This window comes from Medicago sativa, chromosome 8, assembly GCF_051527215.1.
Source record: "Medicago sativa cultivar Bolivia chromosome 8, Bolivia_mono, whole genome shotgun sequence".
NCBI lineage: Eukaryota > Viridiplantae > Streptophyta > Magnoliopsida > Fabales > Fabaceae > Medicago > Medicago sativa.
The window spans coordinates 51,354,527-51,367,157 of record NC_140756.1 but is presented as its reverse complement, the minus strand read 5'-3'; the positions used below and the strand labels follow the sequence as shown (position 1 = coordinate 51,367,157).

Below are 12,631 nucleotides of genomic sequence, written 5' to 3'. Positions count from 1 at the left end.
ATGGACAAGGAAGGTGGATTTGTAAACAGGCCCCCTCTGTTGGATGGATCTAACTATGACTATTGGAAATCACGTATGTGTGCTTTTCTCAAATCCATTGACGGGAAAACACGGAAGGCAATTACGAGAGGTTGGGAACATCCCGTACAACTTGATGATGATGGCAACGGGGTGATGTGTTGAAACCGGGGAGAAGAATGGAGTGCCGATGAAGATGAATTGGCTTTTGGAAACTCAAAGGCTTTGAATGCTCTGTTTAATGGTGTGGACAAAAATATGTTCGGATTAATCAAGCAATGCATCGTGGCTAAGGATGCTTGGGAGATTCTCAAAACCGTACATGAAGGCACAACTAAGGTAAAAAGTGCTAAAATCCAACTTCTTACCACTAAATTTGAGAATCCGAAAATGTTAGAAGATGAGAGCATTCGGGATTATCATCTAAATGTCCTAGACATTGCAAACTCTTTTGAGTCCCTTGGAGAGAAAGTCTGCGAAGAAAAGATTGTGAGGAAAATTCTCGGATCTCTACCTAAGAGATTTGACATGAAGGTCACCGCTATTGAGGAGGCTCGGGACATATCTAGTTTAAAGGTTGATGAGTTGGTAGGGTCTCGCAAAACTTTGAAATAACCGTCAACGACAAAACTAACAAAAAGGGCAAAGGTATTGCTTTTGCTTCTAGTGTGAATACGATGATGCACTAGTAGACATTGAAGATGATGGAGACATGGCGAGTCTCCGGCACTACTTGGGGAGACGGTTTAAGAAGATCTTCAAAATATTTGACGAAGGTCCGGACCAAATGGGCGTAACATCCGACCCAACATTGGCAAATAATCAAGTAAAGAGAAGATGACAAGACTTGATGAAGCGTACTCTCAATACAAAGGGGTACAATGTCATGAATGTGAAGGATATGGTCATATCGGAACAGAGTGTGCCACTTTTCTTAAGAAACAGAAGAAAAGTCCGGGCCGTGTCTTGGTCGGATGGGGATGACTCGGATGATGAGGTTAAAGCCGAATCCGCCAATCATGTCTCTGCCTTATTTGGTAGAATTATGTCGACACTCGTGTCTTGTGAGGAAGAAATGTCTTATGAAGAGCTTGCTATGTCCTATCATGATCTAATGGACAAAAACGGTGGGCGACTCAAAAACTTGAAGAGCAAGCAAGAGAGATTGCACAACCGGCAGGATGAAAGGTTTGATAATCCGGCCCATATCTCGGGAACTCAATGATGAACTGTCAAGATTGAACCTTCAATCGAACCGCAGTTAATGAACAGACCGGGATGAAGTCGGCTAAGTCGGTGTTCCAACATTCCGAGGAACATCCCACTAACAAGAAATCAAAGATATGGGTTTGTGATCACCGTAGAGAAAGAGGACACATCAGACCCTACGCTTCAAACCGAAAGGTGAGTTCATGCATTCTCACAGAATTTATCCGGAATGGGTGGAATCACGTAAACGCCAAGGCTGGTCCGATTGCTCATACTTGCTTGAGAGCATCATCTAAAAAAGATTGGTATTTTGATAGTGGCTGCTCAAGACATATGACCGGTGTTGAAACTTATCCGGAGGATGTGAGACCTTATGTAACCGGTTATGTCACATTTGGTGATGGAGCTAAAGGAAAGATTGTGGGAATTGGAAACCTAATAAAACATGGGTTACCAAGACTTGATGATGTGTTGCTAGTCGAGGACTAACCGCAAACCCGATTAGCATTAGCTTTGTGTGATCTAGGTCCGAGAGTAAACTTCACCAAACCGTAATGTCGATTTCGGATGAGAAAGGAGAAGTTCTTATGAGAGGTACAAGATCCAAAGACAATTGCTATTTATGGGTATCTCGGGAAGAATCTTTCATCTCAACATGTCTCTTGAGCAAAGAGGAAGAGATCAAACCGTGGCATCAAAGGTTGGGACATTTGCATCCGAATGGGATGAGGAAGGCCATGACATACGAAGCCAACAGAGGTTTACGGATACGAAGATAGTTGAAGGTAACATATGTGGTGAATGTCGGATTGGAAAACAAACGAGGATGTCTCATCCAAGGTTGGAACATCAAGCAACCTCTCAAGTTCTTGAACTTCGCACATGGACTTGATGGGACCTATGCAAGTTGAAAGCATTGGTGCAAAGAGGTTCGGTGAATTCGTGAAGAAGGCATTAAACATGAATTTTCGTCACCTATAACTCCTCGGCAAAATGGTGTGGTGGAAAGAAAGAATAGGACTCTCCAAGAATCGGCAAGAGTCATGTTTCATGCTAAGCACCGACCTTATCGTTTTTGGGCTGAAGCTATGAACACGGCTTGCCACATTCACAACGGGGTGACACTAAGAGCGGTACCGAACAACTCTCTATGAGCTATGGAAGGGAAGAAAACCTCTTGTTAAATATTTTCATGTGTTTGGCGGTAAATGCTATATTTTGTCCGATAGAGATTATAGAAGGAAAATGGACCCTAAGAGTGATGAAGGAATTTTTCCGGGGGTACTCTACTAACAATGAGAGCCTACGGGGTTTACAATTTAAAAACTGAAGCTGTGATGGAATCAATCAATGTAGTGATTGATGATGTGCCTAAAGAGAGGGTTCCCGATGTTGATGATGATGTTGCAACACCTCTTGGAGAAACAAATGCACCTACTCAAGTGGTTGAGCCCGAACCGAGAGAAAGATGAAAATAATGATACCGAACCGAGATCAAATGTCCACTATGAAGGGTCCTTCCACACGAGTTCGAAGAATCATCCACTAGAACTTGTTATTGGGAATCTGATGAAGGGGTCACTACCGAAGATCAGTTGGAGTCATTGCCAACTCTTGTTTTGTGTCCAAGATTGAGCGAAAAAATGTCAAAGAAGCTCGACGGATGAGTTCGGATTGAAGCAATGCAAGAGGAACTGAATCAAGACAAAAGAAGTGAAGTGTGGGATTTAGTTCCAAGACTGAAGGTGTAAATGTGATAGGCACCAAGTGGATCTTCAAGAACAAGTCCGATGAACATGGGATTGTGACTAGAAACAAGGCAATACTAGTAGCTCAAGGCTACACCCGGATAGAAGGTCCGGATTTTGATGAAACATTTGCTCCTGTTGCTAGATTGGAATCTATAAGATTACTTGCTAGGTGTATCTTGTATTCTCAAATTTAAGCCGTTTCAAATGGATGTTAAGAGTGCCTTTACGAATGGGTACTTAAATGAGGAAGTCTATGTTGAGCAACCCAAAGGATTTATTGATCCTAGCTTTCCCAATCATGTGTACGGATTAAAGAAAGCTACGTATGGATTGAAGCGAGGCACCTAGGGCCCGGTATGAAAGACTCACTCAATTTCTTGTAGGACAAGGATACGGAAAGGAGGTACGACAAGAATTTGTTTGTAAAGAAGGATAATGGGCGACCGATGATTGCACAGTTTATATTGATGACATTGTTTTTGGTGGAATTTCAAACAAGATGGTTTAACATTTCATTCATCGGATGCGGTAAGAATTTGAAATGAGCTTAGTTTGTGAACCGACCTATTTTTTTGGACTTCAAGTTAAACAAATGGAGGACACAATCTTCATTTCTCAAAGTAAGTATGCCAAGAACATTGTGAAGAAATTTGGGTTAGATAATGGTGGTCACAAAAGAACTCCATTGCCACTCACTTGAAGTTGACAAAAGATGAAGGAGGCATATCAGATTGATCAAAGCATGTACGAAGCATGATTGGGAGTTTACTATACCTTACCGCAAGCGGTCGGGCATCACCTTTGTTGTAGGTGTGTGTGCAAGGTATCAAGTGACCCAAAAATGAGTCATCTTACCCAGTGAAGAGAATTACGAAGTACATCAATAGCACCGGTGACTATGGAATTTTGTACTCATCCCGTGAAAATACTAAGCCGATAGGATCTTGTGATTCGACCGGGCCGGAAGTGCGGATGACAGAAAAGTACCTGCTGGAGGATGTTTCTTTCTAGGAAATAATCGATTTCTGGTTCGCAAGAAACAAAATTGTGTGTCTTTATCCACCGCTGAAGCCGAATACATAGCATTTGGAAGTAGCCGTTCTCAACTTGTTTGGATGAAGCAGAATCTTTGCAGGAGTATAATGTGGAGCAAGATGTTCGACTTTATACTATGACAACCCAAGTGCAATCAACATTTCAAAAAATCCTATTTAACATAGCAGAACCAAGCACATTGACATTCGACATCATTTCATCAAAGATCTTGTTGAAGATAAGGTTGTGACACTTGAGCATGTAGACACAGAGGAGAAACTGCGGATATCTTTACTAAGGCTTTGGATACTAAACAGTTCGAACACCTAAGAGGCAAGTTAGGAATTTGCCTACATGATGAAGCCTAATCATCCGCCGTGTGAGGCGTGCCGACCAACTTCTACTTTTGCACGTCTTTGTAATATGGAGTATACAAACAATGATGTGCTCCCGATGCTGCGAACATTTTTTTGGCATATTTTATGGCTAAAAGGGGAGAAAAATTGATGTTTCTCTCGCTTATACTCCCTTATGTATATGTGCTCTTCATGTATCTATAATATGCCTATTTGTGTATGCACCGATTGTTATTCATATTATATGTTGTAGCATTTTTGTTGCAACTATTTCGGGCTTGTGTGTAGATGTTGGCTTTCATGTTGCAACATCTTGATGGTTTGATAGGTCTTCATGTTATTCGAGAATCCGTTCTCGGTCATTTTTGTTTGTACATGTTCCTTGCCGACATTCTCTCGATATGTTGGAACATGTCTATGAAGATCGATGTAGATGTTAGCACTTGTGCTAAAACATCTCTATGCTTCGAGAACTACGGCTTTCTCGGATGCCGTACATGTTCCCTCGCAAAAGCTCTATCCTAGGTTGGAACATGTCTTTGAGACTCTGTGGAGATGTTGGCACTCAAGCCGCAACATCTTGGTGTAATCTTGAGAGTTTATTTTTCTTAGGATTCTTAGTGTACGGGTTCCTTACTCTTGTCTTATATTATGGAATCTATCCGAATGACTTCTTAAAGTCAAAGTTGATGTGTGTGACCTTTGATAGGTCCGCTAGCATGTATCTGGCGATGGTTGCTAGTTTGTGAATATTCCTTGAATATTTGTGTCCGGATCCGAATCTTTTATGTCTATGCATTAGGAGTTTATCTGTTCGGATTTTCGGTATGCATGTATTCGGGGGAGTATTGGAATATTCTTTGTAAGTAGTCACTCATGAGATCTTATATTCGGGGAGTGGAGTGCTACTTCTATGTGTGCTTATGCTAAGTCCAAGCTGGTTGAAGGATGGTGAGTGAAAGGTTTAAACATCCGCATCTATCACTTGTAAGTTTGGGAACTTGTGTTGCCGTTGGTGATAGGTATCCGAAGACATCCTAGTCTGTCACATGTAAGTATAGGAATTTAGGTTTACGTGCTTCTATGGTTGGTGGGTGACAAGATGCTCGTAGGTATGAGAAATTTATTTTTTCCCTTGCCTCTATGTGTGGCGAGTTCTCTGTTCGATGTGCTAAAGGATGTTGGAACATCCTATGTACGTAGCATTGGAACTTGTTTTTCCTCTGCTCTTCGAGAGATCTTGCTTCTCTCCACTTCTATGTTGGAGGTTATCTTCCTTGACCGTAGCTTTGGAATTTATTTTTCCTCCGCTCTTGAGAGAAATTGGTTCTCTCTTCATCATTTGTACAAGAACTTAGGTTCCCTAGTTGTAGCTCGGAATTTATTTTTCCTTAGCTCTTGAGACCATGCTATTGATCCGATCCGCCGCTGCATGTCTCGATCCATTGTAATACCTCTTCCGGCTTAAGCCGTGATTGAAGATCTGTGAGGTATTCTATGTATGCACACTTTGTTTTTCTTGAAAGAGTGATACTATCTGCTACTTCTTCTTCTTGAATATGTGTTCGTGATGACTTGAGGAAGTGTATCTATGGTGTCTCTTTGGATTTTGTGTGTTATCTCGCTTCTTCATAGGTGTGTGCTCATGCTTTTGGAGGAATGGTATTTTTATGTATCCCTCGGTTTCATAAGAATTGGGCTTAATTTGTTTTAGCCAAAAATTTGCCAAAGGGGAGATTGTTGGGTATTTGTATTGGCCGCATTATTGCTAAAACAAATATCCTTGTTACGTAAGTTGGAACCAATGTTCCGGCATGTGGTTAGGCGGCTACGTGAGATGTTGGATACAATGTTCCAACATCCTGGCATGGTTCGGTGTGCACGGTTTCGCCTTAAGCGTACGCGCGTAGTTTATCCATTAAGGAAACCATATTTCCTTTACTTACCGACCAAGTAACGCGCATATCTTATTAGAATCAACTGTGGAATATTACTAAAATAGATAATTTATTTTAGGAAAATATTTGTTATGATTTGGAATGTTTCCTAATAGGTTCCGACATATTAGGACTTTCCGAATTGTTTCGATTCCGTTTTGCGGTGTTTGCCGAACCGATTCGCAAGTTTACCGAAGCCCAATGATTATTTAGCCCAAGTTGCTTCGGTATAAAAGGAAGACTTGAAGACCTAATTTCTCATTCAAGTCATCACGCTAAAAAGTTTAGATTTTTAGGGTTTGAGTCTTCATGTATTCTACTCTTGTATCGATTGTGATGCAAGTTTAGGATCTTTCTTGTGTTCTTGCTAGTGTTGTGTTTAGATACTTGTTTAGGACTAGTTTTGTGAGTATTGATACTCTTGTGCATCAAACCGAAGTTTTGAAACAAGGTTTGGTTGTTTGTGTTGGTAGGTAACTTCTATCTTTTGTGTTTGAGGTCGATAGGTCACCGGGGCGGTGATCGACCATTAGGATAGTGAGATGGGATCTCGGATCTAGGAGTTCCTAGGTTGAAGTCTAGACGGGTAGGTCCTAGGTCATATAGTGTAAACGAGGAGTTTGCTAAGAGCTAATGAATAAGGACTACACTAGTGGATTTCCTTCCCGGCTTGGTAGCCCCAGGATGTAAGCGTGTTGTGTTGAATCGGGTCAACAAACTTGTTGTCTTCTTTATTTTTACGCACTTTATTTTCTTGTTTTATTTTACGTTTATCGCGTGATGTTGAAACATTAATCGGAACATCGCAAACGTTTAAACATCCGACGCAACCTAATAAAACAAGTACGCTAGAATTTCATTATGGTTCGTAATAACAAAGACAAACGTGATCATTTTCTGGAGGAAACGGTGGAGGAAAATCCACGGGTGGTGCACGTGGAATGTTTAGTGTTGGACAAAACAAAACACACACGCCAACAACTGGAAATTGGCATGACAAGAATGTGAGGAATCTTGTCTTCACAGGGCGATTGCCGACCGTCATCAAAAAGGACTATGTTTTAAATGTGGAGGGCCGTATCATCCTCGTCATCAATGTACAGATAGAAATTTGCGTGTTATGGTGCTTGAGGATGATTCGAAGATGAAAAAGAAGTAAGAGTGTTGAATGATGAAGATGTGGACACGGAGTGCGGAAGAGTTGCAATTGAATGTGCCGACTTTTGAAAATGTGTTGACTTTTGATAGACAAACCGAGTATTGTCAAGATATGCTTCAATGCATCGATTGCAAGGGAAAGTGGGGGAGATACCGGTGCTGATGTTGGTTGATAGTGGAGCAAACAAAAATTTCATGTCAAGGCATCTAGCTTTGGCTTTGGGTTTGCGAATTATCGGGACTCCCGCTAGACGTATCACATTGGGTGACGGACATGTGGCTTCGACTTTGGGAGAGTGCCATGGTGTTATCATTTACGTTCAAGGGGTTGAATGGGAGATAGATGTTATACTTTTTGAGTTGGGCGGTTATGATCTAGTATTGGGGATGGCATGGTCGACACAAATTGGATGTACATACATCGATTGGGTTGAGAAAAAAATGTGTTTCGACTATCAAAAAGAGTGGATAGAGATCGGAGGAATTCGTACTAAGGAGTGCACTCCATTACAAAATTATGTTGATGAAAATCATTTTGGTCGGTTGCATTGTGATGCCCAACCGGATATGGTGACACCGGATCGGCAATCGAAAACGAAGTCGGTCTGGATAATTTTGATAATATTTTCAAGGAACCGGAAGGATTGCCTCTGGACGACAACAAGAGCATGTTATACACTTGCCGAATGGTCGGGGCCCGATTAATGTTCGACCTTATCGCTACCCTCATCACCACAAAACGAGAAATCGAGAAACAAGTGAAAGAATTGCCGCTTGTCGGTGTGATCGAGACCTAGTCGAGTGCTTTTTCAAGTCCGGTTATTCTCGTCAAGAAGAAGGATGACTCTTGGAGGATGTGTGTAGATTACCATGCTTTGAATAAGGTAACCATTCCGGATAAATTCCCTATTCCGGTCATTGACGAGTTATTGGATGAGTTACATGGTGCGCAATATTTTTCCAAAATTGATCTCGAAGTCGGTTACCACCAAGTACGAATGCGACAAGAAGACATTCATAAAACGGCTTTCCGAACTCACGAGGGGCATTATGAATTCTTGGTGATGCCTTTTGGTTTAACGAATGCTCCATCCACCTTTCAAGCATTAATGAATAAAGTCTTCAAACCAATGTTGCGGAGGTATGTTTTAGTATTTTTTGACGACATTTTGGTGTATAGTAAGACTTGGCAAGACCATATTCGACATTTGAATTCAGCTTTTAATCGTGCTTGCCGAACAACAATTGGTTGCCAATAAAAAGAAATGTTCATTTGGCGATTGTCGGTTGAGTATTTGGGTCACGTGATTTCTCATGAAGGGGTCCCTATGGATCCATCCAAAATCGGCGAGTGTGTTAGAATGGCCTGTGCCAAAGAATGTCAAGGGTGTCGAGAGGATTTTTGGTCTGACCGGGTACTACGTAAAGTTCATCCGTGACTATGGTAAGATTGCAAGACCGTTGACCGATTTGACTAAGAAAGAAGGTTTTAAGTGGGGAGTCAAGGAACAAGCGGCTTTCGAGGAACTGAAGCACAAGGTCACCTCGGCCCGAGTATTAGCATTGCTCGACTTCACCAAAGAATTTTTCATTGAGAGTGATGCGTCCGGTAATGGGTTGGGTGTGTTATACCCTAGTTTTGGGCCTAAAAATACTGACTCAATTCTTCTTTTCTTGCATGTTAAAACCATCCAAAGGGTTTTTCTTGCATTTTAAGCCATTTGAATTGTCTCGATCAATTGCATCTTTCTCTGCATCTTATTTCAATATTATTTACAAAACCCATGAAAAAGGGTATTTTAGTTATTTCCTGCATTCAAACTCATTTTAGTCCTTGAAAATTATTTGATTCTTTTCAATTGGTTTGTATAAGTACTTGTTTCAATTCCATGTTAAAGTCCATTCCAAAAAATTACATTTGAGTCATTTTGAGTCGGTTTAGCCCCTAGGGGCATTTTAGTCATTTCTAGTGTTAAAACTCGTTTAATCTCTAAAAATAATTGTCTCTGAGTCTTTTCAATTTGTTTGAATAAGCTCTTGCCTTAATTCCTGTTAAAAACCATTTTAAAATTGCATTTGAACCATTTTGAGTCATTTTAGTCCCTAGGGGCATTTTGGTCATTTCACGTAAAATTTTGACGGGGAGAGGTTACTTTGAAGTACCTCATTTATGTAATTGGTTCATTTTAGTCCTTTTTACTTTAATTACGTAAAAAATTACATTTTTTAACCAATTTTACTTTAAATTTCATTTTAGTCCTTCAAAGTTGTTAAAATTTGAGTTAGTCCTTTAGTTTAGTTAATTGCAAATTAGTCCTTTTTGTCCAAGTCTTAAGTCCAGGCACATGTGGCGCTCTCTTATTGGTCGGGGTCCACATGGCACTTGCAGATTGGTCCAACTATCACATGCGTCGGCTATAAAAGCCAACTCATGGTCAAGGTCAAGGTCAAGAATTCGGACCCCAATAACTCGGTGCCACATCATAACCAAAGTCGAAACATAAGTACACATTTCTCTCTCTTCCAAAACCGATCAAAACCCGAGAAAATGATGAAGAACATGATGAATCTTCATCAAGTTCATCATCGAATTCATCTCCGAGAAAATACGGTAACAACACAATCTTTCAAAGCCAAATCAAATCCGATCAAGAAAACCAACATCAACATCAAATCGAACTCAAACGAGAAACAAGTTCATCAAGATTGAACCGATTTCGCCATAACCGAATCAAAACCTTCAACAAAACAAAATCAAATTTCAATTCGAGCTAATCCAAAACCCTAGGGTTTCGAATCAAGAATCAAATCGAAGAACAACGGCGAAAGGATCTTGAATCTGCGAAAGAACTGAAACGGTTAGGGTTTGAGCAACTTCCGAAAAATCAAAAGAGGAAGAGGAAAGTACGGAGCAAAACGAAGTAAGGACGATAACAACATCCTCGGAGTACGACGAATCAAATAGGTATCCTTTTCTCTCTTTCTCTTCTTGAAATTTTCGTGACTTAGATTGTTAGATTCGGCTTGATTTCGTGTTTATTTCTAAAAACTACTTTCGAGTTTCGAACGAAGGAGGAGAAGAGGTTTGATTTGGTATAAAAATCTTTAAAAAATAATAAGTTTCATTTTTCGGTGTGGCGGCGCCTCAGCCACCGTACCGGAAAACTACTCCGGTCACCTTCTCCGTTCGTCCGGTTACAGAGCCTCTCTCTCTAAAAACAACTTAGAGAGAGAAGGAGAGGTGAGTTGTGTTGTTTCTTGCCGACGCCAGGCTTTTATACCCCCGTTCTCCCACGCGCGCGTCCTTGGGCTTACCATGCTCCATCTTGCTTTTAACCGTTAGATCCGGGGTTAGGACCAAGCTGGATCGGTCCAACGCCCCGATGCGTTTGGATGATCCAGGATCCATTTCCCTTTGGGCTGGACCTGTTTCTTTCTGATTTTCGTTTTTTACTTGTTTCTTGCTATTTTGTACATTACTTTTGATAATTGCACCTCTATGTGTTCAAAACTTTGATAAAAAATTTCCTAAAAATTTTCTACATGTTCTTGACATTTTCTTGACGTTTTGTGATATTTTTATGTGTAAAAACCCGAGGGAAAATATATGTGGTATTTCTTGCTAAATTGTTTACTATTTTTGTTAAAATTTGTGAAGTTTTGCATGTTCTTGAGTCTAAAAATCCTTTAAAATTCTAAAAAAATTCCATGTATATTTCTTGTTAGTTTTGTGATATTTTTGTGATGATTTTGCATATTAAAAATTGATAAAAAATAATGTGATGCTTTTCTTGCTATTTTGTGATGTTTTATATTAAAAATTTGTGAAAAGTGCATGTTCTTGATCCCTAATCATGATACATGATATTGATTTGTGAAGTGTGAATTTGTAATGAATTTCTTGCTGTTTTGAAGTTTTTTACCGCATGTGAACATATTGTATGTGTTTGCTTGCTTTACAAGTCATGTGAATGTTTGTTTGTGAAAATAAAGTGCCAAGTATGTCTAAAACATATCATGATTCTTGACTTGCATGTGTTCTTGTAATTCTCATATCATTGATTGTAATAAAGCCTTTAGGAAATTGTCATGATGTGAGGATTATAGGTCATATAATTGCTTTGATGTTATGGTAAACTTTAGGCATATTTTGCTACTTTTAGGTTAAGAGTCTTGCTATCTTTTGTCAAGTTTTTAGTGTTTCTTGTGCTTTTAATTTCCATTCTATCATGTCTTATGCTACTAACCACTTTACTTCATGTTTCATACATTCCATAAGCATCTCATCCTCCATCTTATATTCTTAGTCTTCATTTTCTTACACTTTAAAATTCATGCAAAAGTTAGAATGTAAAGCCTAGGGATTTTGTACTTTAGCTTATGCTTTTAATTTCTTGCAAGACCATAGAATGTAAACTAGGGCATATGTAAAGGACAATGGACTCTAATGATGTACACCGACACCGGCACCGACACATGCACACACATCACATGGATACTTTAGATGTATGCTTAGGGAATGTATGCTTTAGATGTATGTTTAGGAACCTTGAAACTTAGAAAAATTCTCTTTTCAAAAAAAATATGAACAATATCACTCAAATCATTTTCCAAATAAACCTTGGGATCAAAATCCCATTGTATTTTCCCTTTATTTTCTTAAACAAAAACTTTAATGAATTCTAACAATACTTAGACTTTCTTTTGCAAAATAACTAATTCCACCTCACGTTTTCCAAATCTTATGCCCTTGAGGCCTCTTTCTCTTATTCTTCAAAATCCCATTTTCAAACTTAAAATCAATCAACAAAAGCAAAAACATTTTTGGAAGAGAACTACATGGATTTTGATCCCTTAAAAGGGTATGTAGGCAAGAAGTCAAAACTTCTCCAATTCCAATAAAACAAAATCCAAACATCTTCTTCTCCCTCCAATTCTTCACTTAGTAAACCCTTAGGTGTAAATATCACTTTTCAAATAGCATTTAAAAATAAAGCGCGCGCGTAAAAAGTAAAGACGGTTCCTATAGGATACTATAGTCGTTATGGGTGCCTAACACCTTCCCGTAGCGAAAACAACTCCGGACCTCGATTCTCAAGGGTTTTGCTTATTTTTTCCCTTCCCAAGAAAAATGAGATATCAAAGGTTAAAAAGGTTCAAACGTAAT

At 39.6% G+C, this 12,631-nt stretch overlaps 1 protein-coding gene across 1 annotated transcript; it reads left to right on the top strand.

Annotated features, from left to right (window-relative positions):
* Positions 1-633, top strand: LOC146899392 (uncharacterized). Its single transcript, XM_085736760.1, has 2 exons — positions 1-171; positions 241-633. Exons 1-2 carry the CDS (start codon positions 1-3, stop codon positions 631-633), a joined length of 564 nt encoding a protein of 187 aa, XP_085592886.1.
* The last annotated feature ends 11,998 nt before the right edge of the window (positions 634-12,631 follow it).

Bases quoted from the DNA above. Each gene is read 5' to 3' on its own strand.
- LOC146899392 (XM_085736760.1), top strand. From the start codon at position 1: ATGGACAAGGAAGGTGGATTTGTAAACAGGCCCCCTCTGTTGGATGGA. The intron at 172-240 runs GTGATGTGTTGA...GGAAACTCAAAG, and splicing joins TTGATGATGATGGCAACGGG to GCTTTGAATGCTCTGTTTAA.